Source organism: Pleuronectes platessa, chromosome 17, assembly GCF_947347685.1.
Source record: "Pleuronectes platessa chromosome 17, fPlePla1.1, whole genome shotgun sequence".
Taxonomy (NCBI): Eukaryota; Metazoa; Chordata; class Actinopteri; order Pleuronectiformes; family Pleuronectidae; genus Pleuronectes; species Pleuronectes platessa.
The window spans coordinates 20,741,394-20,760,022 of NC_070642.1; the positions used below are offsets into that span (position 1 = coordinate 20,741,394).

The 18,629-nt window shown below is 44.7% G+C and overlaps 1 protein-coding gene across 1 annotated transcript in view; it reads left to right on the top strand.

The window, feature by feature from the left end:
- Nucleotides 1-16,845, top strand: part of LOC128459920 (exostosin-1) — a 180,328-nt gene extending 163,483 nt beyond the window's left edge. Inside the window, 8 exon segments of the mRNA XM_053444880.1 lie at nucleotides 226-358; nucleotides 2,895-3,013; nucleotides 3,622-3,717; nucleotides 7,613-7,702; nucleotides 12,690-12,850; nucleotides 13,538-13,559; nucleotides 13,561-13,710; nucleotides 16,660-16,845. Of these exon segments, the coding sequence (XP_053300855.1) occupies nucleotides 226-358; nucleotides 2,895-3,013; nucleotides 3,622-3,717; nucleotides 7,613-7,702; nucleotides 12,690-12,850; nucleotides 13,538-13,559; nucleotides 13,561-13,710; nucleotides 16,660-16,845 (957 nt within the window).
- The last annotated feature ends 1,784 nt before the right edge of the window (nucleotides 16,846-18,629 follow it).

Below are 18,629 nucleotides of genomic sequence, written 5' to 3' on the forward strand. Positions count from 1 at the left end.
ACACACAGAGGGTGTCTGTCACCTTCCATCCCTTACAATGCAGATTGTGTATTTGTGTTGCTCTGAAATCACTGTGTATTCAAACCATGACACAACAAATACATGTACAAGGACAAATTGTGGGTAAAAATGACATTCAAATCCATCTCTGTTGTTCGTCTGTTTTCTTGCTTTTGGCCCTTGTGTTTTGACTTTTTGTCTTTTCCTTATGTCCCTCTCTTCCAGATCATCCAGGACCGCGTGGTCTCCCACGTGTCTAGAAACCAGTTGCTGTGGAATTCCCTCCCTGGTGGTCTCTATGCACTGCCCCAGTACTCAACAGACCCTGCCCAGTTCCCTTTTTACTATGCCATCCTGGGTGAGTACTTAAATGAAGACATGACGAGTTTGGCCACACTTTCGTTTGGTTCTAGAAGAAACGTTTATTAAAGCATGGATGAAAGAAACCCGGCTCTGCAGCTGAGAGAAAGAAACGGACGGTGCTGGAGTTTAATTTTTCTCAGATTTGGTTCCAGGGCTTCGGGTCAGACTTTGACAAACCAGTGGGAGAAAGGAAAGAAAAGAAATGGCGTCAGGTTCGAGGTGTCAGGCCACACATTCCCCCGTTCTCTCCTCATCTTTCCTTCCTGTCGCGTTGATTCACTGCTCTTGCCAGAGTCGATCAATATATGATGCCTTTCTCCTTATTTATGTTAATGTAGGTGACACCTGATATGCGGTATGAATGGTGATGGAGCAAACAGAAAACCGCAGGCAGGGAGTCAAGGGAAAGCAGCCTGGAGTGTGTATATCTCGATGTGTGGGTGTGTAGATGAATGCATACTGACCAGAGTGATTCTCAGCAGATTGAGGCTGTAACTCAGATCAATGTTTGTCCTCCTCGGAGGGATGTGGACTCAGGTGTCAGGAGAAAACTGCAGCTGCCCCCTGCAGAGCCGCTCTCAGGGAATCAGTTGCTGTGAGTGCTGTGAGTCTCACTCTGCCTCCTTCACATAACTTTAGATGGCAAAGCAACTTCAGCCTGGTAGCGTGAAAAATATAAAAAAGTTTGACCGACCGCTCAGACATCGTGGCCTCAGGAGCTGGAGGAAAGCCCAGATCTGAGTTTGTCTTCAGTTTGTAAAAAGTTGTACAGTTGAACTTTTGAGAAAGTGAACAAAATGAGAAGAATAGTTTATTATAAACATGTTTTCTGCCAAAACCCAGTAAAAAAATTGTTATATTAAGTTTTAGGTTTGCTCATTCGTCCTTCACATTCTGAACACAACATCTCAAAAACACCTCCAGGGAATTATCTTCACATTTGGTGCAGATGTTCATTTGGACTCAGGAATGACCTGCTTATATTTTGGTGGTCAAAGGTCACAGTGACATCACAAAGCAAATTTTCCCTTATTGATTTCGTTGTCTTAAGAAAGTCTCCTTCGAAATTTGGCCCAAATGTTAATAGAATTATTAAAGATTAATTCTGGTTTGATAAAATCTGAATCTATTTGTTTTATTTAAAGATACTTGAAAGGGACGAGGTAGACTGAGTCTCTGTCTCTCTCCGTGGTCCTGAAACACTCAGCTTGTTTATCTCTTTGTTTGTGGTGCTGAGGCTTTCCAACCAGTGTCTCTCTCCATGGTGCTGAACACATCTGACGCATTCCAACTCCCTCCACCTCCGTTTGTATCCGCTGAGATAAACACACACAATTCAACACAAAAGGACCACACACTGATACGTTTTTATCCGCCTACTGCGTTCCTAAAGACTTCATCAGGAGGAATGTGACCAACCTGAATCCTTTAGAATATCTTTATGCCTCTTGAGCAGGCAACTCCTCAAGAACCACGGTGGCCCAGCCTGTTCCAAGAGAGCGCGGAGGAAACAGAAGGCCGGAGCTTCTCCCTGTGACCCCACAAGGGCAGAGCTCGTGCTTCCATAAATACGCTGAGCCCACCTGAGATGTCTGGTCAGGGGGCCCGGTGTCAGAGAGATGGATCGAGCAACACTAAAGAGCACTCTGGCTCCACTTATCCACGAGGATGCTTATTCCCCTATTCCCATACCCGCCCCAACACATGGTGGGTGTGGGGGATGTTCCTGAATTCCTGGTTCTGAATATAACCTGAGTGTCTGTGTGTTGTTGGAATATCTGCCCTCATTTACTCTATTCTCATTAGTCTCATACTGATTTATATTCACACAATTCACATTAAAATCAGTCTCTTAGTGAGCTTGTGAGTACACGTCTGCTCTTTGTGTCTTTACATTGAAAGCTACAAGGTGAACGCATTCATTTATTATGGAATTGAAAACGTGTGCAAATATTCCAGCTGCCGGAGCCGACGCTCCATAATACAGATGCATTTCCTTGGCACAAGCTGCCTCGGGGGGAATCACTTCCCCGGCTCTATTTACTCATTGTACTTCGCATGCTGGGGATCATTTATCCAAGGTAGTAATTTAAAGTTTGGTTCTGCTTCTCGACTTCTCGTTTTTATCCTGTTTGCTTCATTTGTTCTCCTCGGGTAAAAACTAAATGCAAAGAATAAAAGTAACTAGCAAGAGCTGGTTTGTTTTACGAGTTCCCGGGAAAGGGAATAACTCATTAGGAGGTTCTAAATCAGCCCAGTTCAGCGTTCACTAAAAGAGACACTCGTGGAGGAAAGTGTTCACTCTTGTGTTAGACATGTTTACTCATGTTCAGTCATGTGGAGCCGGAGTGGAGACGCTGTCAGGAAGATGGATGACGGGTGCAGCGCGGAGCACTCGCTGTCCAGTTAACCGTGATGGAGCTTTATGGGGAAGTACATCTGCACAACTCTGTGTTAAAAAAAAAACTAAATACACTTTGGCCATGACAACTGTTTCCTGTGTGTGTCTGTGTGTGTGTGTGTTTTTGCAGGTAAGAGCCCGCAGCAGCAGTTCACAGCTGTGATCCACACTGTGACTCCTCTGCAGTCACAGATCTCCCCTGTGGTGAAGCTCATCATCGCTGTAGCCAAGTCCAAGTTCTGTGCACAGGTGGGAAGCGTTTTCCATACTTCACTGTGACCAGGTGCTTCGTGCAACACGGGAGACTCACACACAGTGTTGGATTGTCATGATGTAGTAGATTATAGACTCTCTGCGAGTTCTTTAACCTCTAAAAGCAAGTTCTTAAGAGTCAATGTGGTACTTTTACTTCAGTAGGGCTAATGTTTCTGCTTCCTGTCCGTCTTGTGCTTCTGCTTCCTCCATCCTCCTCATTCTCACTTGTCCTTCTTCCCTTTTCTGTTATTTGTCTTTGTGGTATTAATATTTGAAGAGGACATGCAGCCCCCTCCTCTGATACCGAAAGGTTATTAGAGCCACTGCTGGGAGGAAAAATAGAATTCAAGGGTAAAATTGATAATAATATAATGAGCAAAGAGTTGGAAGTTCAGGGGTGAAAAGTCTGACTCTGCTTTTCCATGAGGGAGATTTTGTTGGACTCATGTTTAATTGGTGGAACTTTGATATTTGACAACCTTTTCACCTCCTCTGACGTTTATGTGTCTTCATTCTGTTTGAAGATCAGGAAAAACCTTTGACAGGCCCAAGTGCTCTACACAAACTGACTCTTCCTTCCTCTGCTGCTCTCTCCCCTGCAGATTGTGCTTTTGTGGAACTGTGACAAGCCTTTACCTCCTCGGAACAAGTGGCCCTCCACCAGCGTGCCTCTCACTGTCATCGAAGGGCAGACCAAGGTAAGGTGGCTGTTTGCATCCGTTATGGAAGTGAGACTACGTCTGCAATTAATTGGTTTCTGTCATTTTGGGGTCGTTCTTATCATGTTTGTTTGTCTGTGATAATGAAACATCGCTGATTAAAAACACACGCTGACTCCTCTCGTGAAAAACCTCGTGAACAAAGCAGCTGATGAAACATGAGGTTGATACAGACGTGTGGTGGAGAAGGTTGTTTCCTGTGGTAATTCACTTCTAATGGAGGATGTTTCCTCTTCGGACTGAGGCCTTGTGAGTTCTGATTGTTTATTAGCGTCAAGCCGAGAGTGTGACTTTGTTGGTATTGTTCCGTTCACACACACACACACACACACACACACACACACACACACACACACACTAACACACACATGAAATTGAAACTGTTTCATAAAAGGGAGGAAATAGTCTCATGTTTTTCATTTAACTCGTTTTCACATCGATTTAAATAATTGAGTTTCAATCCTAAAAATACACTTGATCACACATACTGTGCCCCCCCCCCTCTGTCTCTCTCTCTCTCTCTCTCTCTCTCTCTGTCTCTCTGTTTCACCCCCCCCCCCCCCCTCCCTCTCATCCAGATTCTTTGTCATCTAATTGCCTCTGTTTATTTTCGTGTAAATGTTTCCCCCTTGAAACACAACAACATTTCCACTGGCGACAATAAACAGCATCTCTGAGGCAGCAACGTGCACGTGTGTGTGTATATATATGTGTGTGTATGTTTGCGTGTATGTGTGCGTCAGCGTCCAAGGTTGTATAATTAGTCATGTGGTGTGTTGTCACGCAGCCCAGGCAGATGCTCTTCAGTGTGTTTGTTTAAGTGCTGGCCGTGTGTGGTGCCACAACAATAACACACAGAAAGTGAGTTGTGTGCGTCGATGGAGCAGTAACCTGCTGCTGGTTGTGAGTCTGTAATGCTGAGTGGAGACCGGCCATCAGCAGGCCTCTACTTCACTTAGTTGGGCTTCTCTCTCCTGAACAGCTGCAAACTTTACGTTCCAACTTCTGCACAACATCATGATTTAATTTATCAATATCCAACAAGTCCTCATCCACAAAGAAAAGCAGTTTATCTTTCTGTCCCTGAACTAAAAACCTACTGGATGTAAGTGTGATTTATCTATTGTGTTCATTTGATCCTTTTTTCCTCATCTGTGCTTTATTCAAACTGATGTGTTTAAACATACACTGAATGTGAATCCAGCTTCCTGCCAAAAAACTGTAAACATATAAATTATTAAGCATTATAAATAGGAATTTCAGAAGGAAGAATCCGGCTCCTTGTTTCTCTTTCCTTCTCTAACCTGCTTGCTAAGCGTTTATGACTCAGCCATCGATATTATAAGTAGTGATCCATGGACTCGCCCGGTGGTGTCGACTACATCTCACCTTCATCCATCACCTCTCAGGATTGAATGTCTCGCCCCCCCACCGCCCACCGCCCTGGAATTTCATATTGATAAATTAATCTTCAGCATCGATCCGAACTCCTTAGCTATGCATTTAAATTATACCAAAGGAGCATGAAAGGGAAGAGATGAAAGGTCGAGTAGGAGCTGATGTTGAGAGTCTGATTGAGCAGAAGGTCGGGTGAGCTGACTTCCACTGGAATTATGTCTTTTAAAATATCCTTTAGTCTGTTGTTCTGTTTTGTTCCAGATTTATTTAAGTATATTGTAAAGATCCCAGTTATATTTAGTTGTTTTTTTTGTCTTATAAAATATTGTTTACACTTAAAGCTGCTGACTTACACACCAAGAAGCAGGTAGCTGCCCATGTGATGGCTCTGCAGATACCCCCGACTCTCAATTGACTCTTCAATGCAGAACCATGTGGGTTCATCTAAAGCCAGAGCGGGGGTCTCCCCTCGAGGTAGCAGGAGTCATGGTGGATATAAAGAGAGAGAGAGAGAGAGAGAGAGAGGGAAGGGGTGGACGGAGAGCGACAGAGATAAGGTTCAGACCATTGAACTGCCACTGATCCCACTGGGATCTAATCTGTGTCTGGAGGCAGAGAAGCACTGACACCAGCCGGAGGGGGGAGGTGTGGGGGGGGTGAATGGGGGTGAATGGGGATGAATGGGGGTGAATAGGGGGGGGCTGTCAGCCAATATGAGGGGTTTTTGAAGGCCGGGGCCAAGACCTATGTTTACTGAAGGTGCCGAGGGGGGTGTTTATACTTGTTTTATAATGTTTAATAATTATACATTTGTCACATTCAGTCCATTAGTCCTGGATAAAGTTGATTATTAGACGTGTGGTGGTGAATTCTAGAGACAGATGAGAAGCTGTGACTCTGAACATCGTCCTGACTGAACGAATCCTCTTCCTTCTGATTGAAACTCATTTTCTGTGAAGTCTTCTCACTTCAAGCAGCTCAATCAAATCATCTGAGGAATTTAGGGAACCTGCGTTAAAAATGTGATTCGATGTTTCACGTTTAATCTCTTGATGAATTTGCACTCAGCCTCCAGCGGCTCATTAAACTGGAAGGAGACACAAACCCTGCAGATATTTGTGCTGCTGCCTCTGAACATATTAATATTAATATGACCCAGCGCGTTGTAAATTGAATCCCCCGTTTCTTCCAGATAGTGAATCCAAGTTAAATAAATGTCAGTGCTGTGACAGGGTAGTTAACACGGGGCCTCGTTTACATTACATGAAATGTTTATTAGAGGGGAGATGCACTGAGGCTGAGGTCCTCTGCAGCCGCCGCAGGTTCGATTCCGGCTTGTGGCTGCGTGTCTTTCCTCTCTCTCTCTCTCTCTCTCTCTCTGTGGAATGACTCCATTGTGTCCCTGTATTTTCCGATGTGTGTTTGAAACTTTGGCTGAACTCGGCCTCTGTTCAGCCAAGATCCGTCTTTTGTTGCTTTTCCACGAAAACAGTTAAATAATTCACACTTTAATCACAAATCGATATCATCAGCAGCCTCTTTAGGCTAATGGACCAGGCTCTGCTACACTGAATTGATAAAGACTCACACAAAACCCATTAAGTCCACTCATTGACTGAATGACACACAGCAGGGGGGTAAATAAATACTTTTTGTTTACTTCTGTAACAACTCCACAACTTTAAAAATGCTTATTGAAGTAAAAACCTTCTTCGGCTGCTGGAACTGATTCTGTAATGAAACCCGAGCTACATTTAGTGAGTTATACTTGTATTGATAAGTTATTGGCTGTTAAATAATCTGTCTCTCTCTCTGTCTCTCTGTCTCTCTGTCTCTCTGTCTCTCTGTCGCTCTGTCTCTCTGTCGCTCTGTCTCTCTGTCGCTCTGTCTCTCTGTCTCTCTGTCTCTCTGTCTCTCTGTCTCTCTGTCTGTCTGTCTATCTGTCTCTCTGTCTCTCTGTCTCTCTGTCTCTCTGTCTGTCTCTCTGTCGCTCTAACTCTGTCGCTCTGTCTCTCTGTCGCTCTGTCTCTCTGTCTCTCTGTCTCTCTGTCTCTCTGTCGCTCTGTCTCTCTGTCTCTCTGTCGCTCTGTCTCTCTGTCTCTCTGTCTCTCTGTCTCTCTGTCTGTCTCTCTGTCTCTCTGTCTCTCTGTCGCTCTGTCTCTCTGTCGCTCTGTCTCTCTGTCTCTCTGTCGCTCTGTCTCTCTGTCTCTCTGTCTCTCTCTCTGTCTCTCTGTCTCTCTGTCTGTCTCTCTGTCTCTCTGTCTCTCTGTCGCTCTGTCGCTCTGTCTCTCTGTCTCTCTGTCTCTCTGTCTCTCTCTCTGTCTCTCTGTCTCTCTGTCTGTCTCTATGTCTCTCTGTCTCTATGTCTCTCTGTCTCTCTGTCTCTCTGTCTATCTGTCTCTCTGTCTCTCTGTCTCTCTGCATCTCTGTCTCTCTGTCTATCTGTCTCTCTGTCTCTCTGTCTCGTCCTCTCCAGACGATGAGCAGTCGATTCTTCCCTCACGACGTCATTGTCACGGATGCTGTCCTCAGCCTGGACGAGGACTCGGTCCTCTCAACCAATGAGGTGAGTCCCGGTGAGCCGCCATGACTCAAACACCAACCAGAGAACCGAGGCTTAACTAAGGATTAGTATCTAAATAATTTAAATTACTCACAAAACAAGTAAAGTATAGTATAAACTGAAAAGGTCACATTTCTACATCAAAGTATTGAGAAGAACACTTAATATTCTTGTACTGCATTCCCTGATTATAGTTTTTATTGTTGTAATGGGTGGTGATGCTTACATTTCTGTCAGATATTAAGTGTTTATATTATTTTCTGACAGTTTTCATGAGTTTTTACTATATTTCTATTTGTGAAGCTCTTCATTTTGCTATATAAATAGAAAGTTAGACCGAGTTGTAAAGCATGATCCAATATTTGACTGCCTGGCTCATCAACAAGAAACAAGATAGAAGTTACCGCTTCATTATTCATATTTCAAATGTGTGTTTTCACTTTTAATGAATGTTTTATGAATGAAATGCTAATAAGAGTAAATTTTGCACACATTTGAACATTTAACTTTAACATGACAGAACACAGTACCTTGATCCTCATGGAAAATCCTCAGGAAATGCACTTTAAACTTTAAACTCTGTTACAGTGGAGTCAAGGGACATTAAATCTTCTGCACAACTCCAGCAGGTGAAAACAGTTTTTCTAACCAGCCGCGGCCTGCGATGGTTTATTTCAGCCGGTGGCTAAAGGTGGAGACGTCTTAACACAGTATTGATTCCTGCTGAAATGAGGCAGTCGGTCCACGCAGTCATGAAAACCACTCGTTACTAATGAACAGCTCAACGGCTGCTGAACTTAAAGAGCTGCGACACCGGCTTTAGATTCCAAACGCATCACGTGAATGAAAGTCTTAATTAAATTAGTGTGTGTGGTGTTGGGATCATATTCTCTTTATTCAATGTGAAGGAAAGGAAGATACACAAAAGTGAGTAGAAAGAAAGAAAGGAAAGGAGCACTGGAAAAAAGGTAGAAGAGTTAAAGGAAAATTCAATAACAGAAAAAGTGGAAGAGAGGGTCGTCCACTAACCAGAAGCTCGGTGGTTCAATCCCAGGCTCCTTCATTCTGGGTGCCTAAGTGTCCTTTAGCAAGACGCTGAATCCGACATGTCACCCGACGTCTGTGCTGTAATTCAGATTATTTGACTCACTCGTATTTATAAGTTCTGCAAAGGAAGTCAATATATTTCTACTCATGGTGTCGTGCAGGGTTTGTTCGAGCAATTTATGGTTTTAAAATAGTCTTTTAAAAAATATGTTTTCTAATAACACTTTCACTTAATGTATTTTCTTGCCGTATGAATGACTCCTCATCGTCGGAGCCTAGACATTTAAATTCTGCAGAATAAACTCGCAGCGCTCCTTGTTCCCTGTGTATTTAAACCTCGTCTGATCCAGAGCTGCTCGTCTGTGATGCTCAGTTCCACTTCCTGCTTCTGAAGTCAGCACGAGCAGCCGAACTCGTTTCTCCACCGATTCCCAGCGAGTGAAGCACATGATCCATAATGGATCTCGAGGCCCAATGAGCCCGAGAGATCCAATATATCCTTAAACTCTGAGATGTTTTATTGATCGGGGGCGAGTCAATGTTCACCTTGGCTACGCTAATGGGATCACAATTACACTTTATGGCGACACAATTTGTGGCACGGCAATAACAGCGAATTTCTCCACATAAACTTTTATGGGCACACGACTATTCTTTAGTTTTTTTTAAAAGGAGGAGAAGAAGATGTCAGAGGGAGAGGAATCGTAAAAAAGCACATGTGGAGTGAATCTTTGCCGTCGCTCTAATCGACCTTTCAACGTGGCGGGGGGGGGGGGGGGGGGGGGGGGTATTGAGAGGGGGATGAAACGTGTCAAGTGAGGGAGAGAGAATATGCAAGATGGGACAGAATGCTTTTATCAGGAGGTTTGGGTATCCTAACACCTCAGAGGAAGGAGCGGCTGTGCCCGTTTCATAATTGCATTGTTTCGGCTCATTACGTGTTTTATGGTGATTCCGTGAAGAGAGATTAGAGGAGAGAAAACGAGTGGAACAAAACCCCACGAAGCTTTTGTCTGTGATTGGGCGGCCGAGCGTGCGGCTCCATTACGCCCTTTGGAAGACATTTGCAACGTGGTCGCTCTGGAAATCGCTCTGCAACAGCTTTGGCAGAATTGTGATCCCCCTTCTCATTTCAAGGGATCACTATGTAGCCACTGAGCCATTTCCCAAAAAGCCATTATCGCTTTAATCAGCGTGCAGGTTTTTTTTCTATATGGACTTAAACCATCTGTTGAAGTGATCGTGAATTCATAAGAGGAGATTATCGAGATCATTTTAATGTACAGTCGACATTTTACAGTAATTAAATCCCCTGGGTCTTAATGTCCCACATGTTTTACATGAGAGAAAGTTTTGTCTGTCACAGTGAGAGAAGTTATTCATTGACAATATTAGAGAGAAAGTCACCAGGTCCCTGAACATGTTGGCAATTGTGGAGAGAAACTGGGAGGGGGCGGGGGGGGGGGGGTGTAGAGAATGAAGAGTATATATACATCGTGGTCTGTATTTATTCCCATAGCTTCAAATGAGCATTTAAACTCTCTATATAGCAGCTAGAAGGCAGCATGGAGGGATTTCCTGTATCAAAATGTGTAATTTCATTAATGTTTTTATGGACTTTAATAATGTTTAATCAGAAAAGGGAACAAAGACGAAGTTGGGCTCTCAAATGTGATGCAGCTCCTTCTCATCTCATAACAGTGGACGTGTTAAACCCAAATGTCAAAGGAGATTTGTCACAGATCCATGTGCTGGATCGACCCGATGCTCCTCGGATCAATTCTGGCCTCGATGACTCTGTTGGTTTGTGTCACACACGACAGAGTTCTGGGAAAACTCTACTCAAGTAAAAGTACTGTTACTTAAAGGAAATTTCACTCAACTTTGATAATAATGTGAGATTTTAAAGAGAGAGAGAGACGTTTTCGTGGACTTACTCCGAGTTGTTTTCCGACAACACATGAGTTCTCTGTGAATCCCAGTGCTCTGCTGGTTCGATCTCACTGTAAAATACAACCAGTCCACTCGCTGACGGCGTAGGGGTCACAGTGGAGGGACCAGTTTTTCAGCCTTGCTCACATGGCTGACTCTTGTAACCTCCGGTGTGTTTGATTTTGGGCTCCTGCCGTGGTGAAGCCTTGAATCAGTGGATATTTAAGGTGGATGCAACCTTTTTGTTGACCTCTGCTGAGGTAACGCTACAACTTAAACCACGGCTGCATAATGACACCGTCCTGTTGACCTCTGACCCTGCTTCCTCCTGACCCCCGGCACATTTTACAAGATACTCCGACCTCAAAGCAACATCCTGCAACTACCTCACCCCAAAATAAAAGCTTCAAATGAATCCTGCTCTCACAATGAAACCTAATCCTGAAGTAAATGTAACTCTTAAAAGCCGAAAGCAGCTTCTGCAGCGTGTGGTGCTCACTTCCTGTTCCCACAGGTGGTGTCGCTCCGATTTACGTCCCCACCAGGACATAGAGACGAGCGCACACACGCTTTTAATCTTTTAATCTCTGAAGGCGAAAATGATATTTGCATGATATCATTAATCCCTTCAACTCAGCTGGAGACATCTGACACATCTCACATGCAGTGTAAACACATGTACGCACACACACAGACACACACAGACACACACACACACGGCCGTTCATCAGGGGCTCCACTGAGAATGGCAGCTCCAACCTTTCTCCCGGCTTAGTGCTGCCACTTTACAGTAATTGCTCGTGCGATTCATGACAGGAGCCACGAGGTATCGCTAGAGAACATCCACTTTGGACGCCCCCCTCCCACAATCCTCCTTCTACCTCCACTATTCCGCTAATTAATTTCCTCCCTCGGCTCCTGAGTGTGTGTGTGTGTGTGTGTGTGTGTATAAATTACCAAGCATTTCAGTGTGTGCTAATCCCCGTTCTCTGGTGCGTCTGCCCCGTAAACCTCGCTTGTGATTTTTGAATTCAAAAGAGGATATTTCTCAGGCAGCCTCGGCTTCCTCAAGGTCACAGGGACCTTCAGGACAGACAGTCCCCCGTGACATGTCTTCTTTACGGGGCAAGAGAGGAGGCTGAGACAGAAACAAGAGAGACATGGTCCATGTGGCTGCTAGAGAGAGATGTGCAGCTGCAGAGGGGACGTTAAACATCTGTTAAAAGAGATTTGAAACATCCCACTGTGTCTGTGATTCCTCAGAGAATTAGCAACTCATCGATTCAAAGGGATTTCACCTACAGACCCACGAGTGTTTGGAAGACTCAGGATCATTCAAGCTGCAGTAATGTGCCATCATCATCTTTAACTTCTGTAAAATCGCAGATAAAACCTAATGAACGTTGACGTAACTCTTCCTGCAGCCGATTTACAGTAGAAGACATAATCTGCCATTTTCCCAGAAACACTTTCACACTAAATTAGTTTCTAAGAACAGTTGTTTGTCCTCGTTGAACCTTTGAAGAAACTCCGATAGATTAAAGAGGAAAATGCTTTGCCTCTGATTTACAAAGGCTCAGTAAGCTGCTGGTTGATGGAGGTCTGGCCCGTTCAAGGTTCTCAACGTTATGTATTTCAAGAGAAGCTGTTTATGTAGATAATTAAACAATATGTGTTTTGATGGGGACTTTTCATGTGGAAGGATTTTTTTTAAATCCTATTTGAGATGTCTCCTTGTTCGGCTGTGAGGAGGCAGCGAGGTCGTGGTTTGGAGGAGTCCCCTCACTGGCTCAGCAGGTTAAATGTCATTTGATAGCAGCTCTGAATGTTTATCTGTTTACCTTCATATTCTGAATACGTTCCTGCATATTATCAATAAAGCAGCTCTATCACCCATTTTCAGCTTTTTTCCGAGCAAACCACTTCCTCCTTTTATCCAATTTCTCTCTTGATCTTCTTCTTATTTTCAATTTGCCTCCTCTTCCTTCTCTCCCCCTCCCTACGCCTCCAGGTGGATTTTGCCTTTATCGTGTGGCAAAGTTTCCCGGAGCGCATCGTGGGTTATCCGGCGAGGAGCCACTACTGGGACGGCTCCCGGTCCCGCTGGGGCTACACCTCCAAGTGGACCAACGACTACTCCATGGTGCTCACAGGAGCTGCTTTCTTCCACCGGTTAGTTTACTTTTAATATTTAATATTTAACTTTAATTTAGCAATCGGTTAATTTATTAAAAACCCTGTCACCTCTCCATGTGCCCTTGTTAACTATATCTTTATCTGCCTTCTAGGAAACTAACCTCTTAAGAAATCCTTATTCCTCCTCTTACAGACCCCATTAAAACTCTGTAGAACAGGAAATGAGATATGATCGTACTCCACATCTCTACTAGCTCATACAATGATTGTCGAGAACACACAAAGCCAGACCTGAAAGAGAGAGGGGAAGAAACAGAGAGAGTATGAAGCAGAGCGGTAAATTGAAGGAAGAGAAGTGGGATCTGAACCATCCTGTCACGCAGATAAACAGCTCCCTCATTGTTCTATTGTGAGGATGCTCAGTGCATCTCCTTAGGCCTTTTGTTATTGAGAAACTCAAATGGCAGCCCAGTGTGTGTGTGTTTTTGTGTGTGTGTGTGTCTGTGTGTGTGTGTGTGTGTGTGGGGGGGGGAGAGGGACGGCAGGCGTTGGCAGGGAGGTAACAGAGTTGACGGTAATCTGGTGCTGCCATGTTGCTGAGAGTGCATCTTCCAATCAGAACACTGGGGAATAGAAGTGAAGCTTTTTAAAAAACTGAATACACACAAATATCCTTGTGTGTATATATATATATATATATATATATCTCTGTGTATCCGTCAGGTATTACCAGTACCTGTTCACCCCACCACGTCCCTGCCAGCCTGCTGACCATGGTGGACCGCATGGCGAACTGCGAGGACATCCTGATGAACTTCCTGGTGTCGGCCGTCACCAAGCAGCCGCCAATCAAAGTCACACAGAAGAAGCAGTACAAGGAAACCATGATGTCACAGGTGAGGCTTGTGATTCGCTGTCTTCACACCTCACACATGAACACGGGGGTTTAAATTCTGCTTTTTGCAACGATGCAGCTGTTTACATGAGCAGGAGACGACGCCTGGTGTCACGTGACCTCTGTTCTCAGGTGTGTTGGCTCTGAGAAGTATGCACAGGGATTAAAACTGACACAGGTTCAAACAGTCATGTGGATTGAGGTGGTTTTAGTTTGAAAAGACCGATTGTTTCACGAATTAAATCCTGTCCCCTGTGATCAGATCTAACTGTCATTTCTCTCTCACTGTAGAAAGATGGTTTTTACCTGGTTTACAGACGTGTCCGTTGTCACTTTGTGTGTCTGTGTGTGTGTGTGTGTGTGTTTGTGAGTGTGTGTGTGTGTGTTTGTCTGTGGTGTAGTGGCACATTGTTATCTTCCGGTTCATCACCTCCTCTGCTGATTCCTGACGTACATATACGATGATGAAAATCCGGCTCCTTCACGTTTATTTCACTCTTGAGAGAGTTTGGCGATAGAGAGTGAAAAGGTTTCATGTTCTGGAGAAACCAGATGAAGCGTCTGATTTATTTTCTTATTAATATAAAGGAAGTGTCTCTTTTTGTTCGATACGCGACCGTGGAGGAAGCTTCAGGCTGCAGCCTCGACCTTCTCTTTGGGATATTTAGTGTGAGTGTGTGTGTGTGTGTTTGTGTGCGTGTGTGTGTGTGTGTGCTTCTTGTGGCCTGCCCTATGTCAGGCTCTGATTGATGACCTGACCACAGGCAGTACGATGACGCTGCAGTATGGACTCAATGATTAATGTCTTAATTGTGAAGGCAGCATGGCAAACCAAGATTTACACGCTGCTTCCCTCGCTCTTTCTCTCTCTTTTCTCTTTTTGTGTGTGTGTGTGTGTGTGTGTGTGTGTGTCTTTTTCCTGCTCCCTCCCTCCCTCACTCTCACCTCTGATTTGTTGCTTTGCTGCAAGCTACAGCAGATACGAGGCTTTCAACACGGGAGCTGACAGGAAACTTTGACGAGTGAAGTAAAGCTTCACAAAGCAGCAGAAGTCTGTCACGGCTCCGAAACTGAGACGGAAATCGTGAAACAAATGTCCACGAACGTTAAAACACATGTAAATCCCAATTTATTCATTTCTATTCCTGTGTAACTGAAGGAAAACTTCTTATTTTGTAAATATCGAGGGGCACAGAGCTTCTGATTTACGAGCTCAGGCTCCGAGGGAGAAGAAATACGACCGGCTGAGTCAGTGGCTTCCAATGAATCAAAGCTTGAAACGTGCTTATATCATATCGCCGTCACAGATTTTACCTAAATCTCACTTTTACTGCTGCAGTAAGTGAAACCGCTTCAATTTGAGTGGTTTTATTATTTTATTTATTATTTTTACGACTGTTTTTTATTTGTTTTATGTTCTTTTGGGGTTTTTTACTCGTGTGTCTTATTTGTGAAGCTCGTTGTTATTGTGTCTAGAGAAGTGCTTTATAAACAAAAGTAACTGAATAATAATAAAAACAGATATTTAGTTTCACGAAATCAGAATCATTATCCTAAATCCTGAAAACACACAAACACACAAGAAACCAAACTGTGTCTCAAACCGAAGAGCGGATTCGAGGAACAACCCTTTCTCTCGACTTCTATCTTACACAGGTTTCCTTATTTAAGCCTTCATTTCCCATCTAAGAGCTTCTGGTTTCATTCAGTGTGTCGGAACCGTTTCTTTGTAGTTTCATTATATTCTGGCCTGACCCCCCCCCCCCCCCCCCCCCGTGCCCCCCCCCGCTGCCACCCTCCTGCAGCACACAGGATGAATCTGCTCCGACTCCACTCCTCATGCTACATTTAACAAAGAGGTCTCCAGCCCTCCACCCTGCCCTCGCATGCCCCCCTCCACCAATTCATCTCCCAGCAGCCGCCCAGGGGCCCAACCCTCATCTCCCCTCCCCCCCTCCCCCCCACCTGTCGTGCATCTCAGGGAACCTGACGTGGACGCCAAGCAGCAGGAGATTCTAGTTTCCCAGCAGCTCTGAGAGGAGCTCAGACCCGTAGTTCTGTTCAAAACTTCACATTTATCTTCTATTCATATGAAACCGCTTTTCTGAGGTTTGTTTATTTGTGTTTGCCGCGTGTTACCTCCCCCCCCCCCCCCCCCCCCCCCCCCCCCCCCGCCACTCGCTTGCTGTGAAACATGTGGAGGATTTGGAGGTTGTGTTCTGGCATTGGCTCCTTCACTGGGATCTTACTGGGGAGCTGGCTGAAGGAAAAGGTCCGCCTCTCATTCAGGCAGAGCGCTGCAGCTGGTCAGGTTCGCCCCGGCTCCATCACTACTATAGATTCTCTGAAGGATCAGCCTGTGAAAACAAACAGTGACAAATGGTTTCACTGTGAGCAGCACTTCCTGTGTGAGTCCTGACGAGCTGTCCCCCATCGGGAGGGGCTTCAACCGGCTCGGACCGTTAAACTGATCTCAGCTCAGCTTCGCCATCTGGGATAATGAGAATTACCGGACGTGTCAGTGGCTGATTCGTGTGCGTGTGTCGGTAAATGAGTCGATCGATCATAATTCATTATTTCAGAGGGATGAGCAGAGATGATTCAGTCGTTTGTAATCAATACATCATTTATCAGGACTCATGTGGAGGAACTGATCACACAGTGGGTTCAGGTGCTTCTGCCCTGACCTCCTGTTTCTGTGCCATAGGATCGAGATCCTTGTTTTACCTTAAACTAGCAGCTGCAGTGAGTTTGAAGGTTGAAAGAAGTTTCAGTTCTTAAAAACACTTAGAAGTTATTAAAATCCAGAGTTTATCTCCACATATTAAAAGTTTCCTGCTGAAGGATGAAGAGCTCTAAACAGAGTTCGGTGGATTGTTGACTGTTTCCTCACTCGCTCTGAAACCTTCTCCCTCTCCCTGTGTGTTTTTCTCTGCTCCTCCAAACGAAGGGCTCCAAGGCGTCTCGCTGGGCCGACCCCGACCACTTCGCCCAGCGGCAGACCTGCATGAACGCCTACAGCCAGTGGCTGGGCTTCATGCCCCTGGTGCACTCCCAGATGAGGCTGGACCCCGTGCTGTTCAGGGACCAGGTTTCCATCCTGAGGAAGAAATACAGAGACATCGAGAGGCTGTGAACTCACGAGGACACAAATCACTGACACTTGGTAACGTGTGTGTGTGTCTGAACAAACTCACACGTGCACTGGACATAAACGTGATGAAGCACCGACGCAAGCAGAACCCATCTAACATGTGCGTTTCTATGTGGACGTGTGGTTTCCAGCCACCTGTGAACAATACACAACATTCTGACTGCATGGAAACACATGCAGCAAAGACCTTGAAGGCAGTCGTGACCACAGACGAGTACGTGTTGCATGGTTTGAAAAAGACAGGACCTGAAAATATCATGTCATGTTTTAATATTTTTTTAAGAGAGATGTTTATTGTGGATATTCACCTGAACAGATGAGGGTTCAAGAGAGTGAGACGTTATAGGTTTTATTCATGAAGTCAAAAGAAGCACTGTCTGGGTTGTGTGTGTACATTGAGGACATTGAGGACATTTTATGGACCAACGGGACAAACTGTTGCTTCTGGGTCTGGGTCTGTCCCCCCCCCCCCCCCCTCCCAAAAAAAACACCCGGAGACATCGTCCCGCTTGTATTCTACTGTAGATTCTCAGCAGAGGTTCCTGTCTGTATGAAGCAAATACAAAATAAAATAATGTTATGTAATAAGAGACGAGGACCAGAGCTCGCCGGCTCCTTTCTTACTTCTCAACATCCACCATTTAATCAAATTACTCATAGAATAAAACTAACCCTCTGCATACCTTGATGAGCCATCCCATAATATCCAGGCTGTTAATTAGCTGCTGTTGATAACTGCTCAGCAATGTTTTTACCAGTATGCACCAGTGTGAGTTGCTAATGCAGGTTTTAGGTCCTTGGATGATGGGTGAGTGCTATTACTTCTGAGTTTTTAATTTGATTTTTGTGTAGTTTTTCTCACTCTCAGGATCAGACAGAGGATTTTGCACCTTTTTAAAACCCTGTGAGGCAAATTCAGATTTGTTGATATTGTCCGTACAGATCAATTTTGAGCAGCAGAGGTGCAACCAAACCAGTTCAATCCCAAAATTAGACTGGTGCTACTCTGCAGTCACACGGCAGCTGGAGAAGTTTGTGTGTTTCAGTCAATCATGATGCGTAGAAACCATTAATATACTGTATATTACACACACACACACATACACACACACACACACACACACACACACACAGATGCGTAGAAACCATAAACACACACACACACGTTTAACCCTTTCTCCCTCGGGGCTCCCTCATCACATCTGTCTCTCCTCATTCATCTTTCCCTTCATCTGCCTTTCATTGATTCCCCCCCTCTCACCTTTCCTCTCCTCCCTCCTCTCAACGACAATTATTCTAATAACCTGATCCCACGTTCTGGTTTTCCCCGGACGCCGTTATTCCATCTCACCTCCTCTCTTTCCTCCGCAGGTTTTCTCCCCTGCGTTTCCCTCTCGTCTCTCACAACCAATAACCCGGATCTCTTCATCCCGGGTGTGAGTGTCTTCAAAGCAGGATCCACACTCTCATAAGAATAAACACACATACAGAGATGTTGGACATTTTACACTCTGCCTGTTGAATCTCAGCACATGAGCTGTCGTCTGTCCAGATTTAAGAGCGACCTGTCAAAATAAAGTGATGCCTTTTAAAGTGAGAGAGCAGAATGGTCCTTTCTCTCCTCCCCTGGTCACTTTCTTTTTCTACAATCTGGCAACTAGCAGAGCCAACAGATGATTCAGTGTGAGGTACAATGGGTTTCATTTCAGTTTGCTTTAGGGAACACACCTTTTGCTCCTGTGATGCATTATTATTATTGTGTGTGT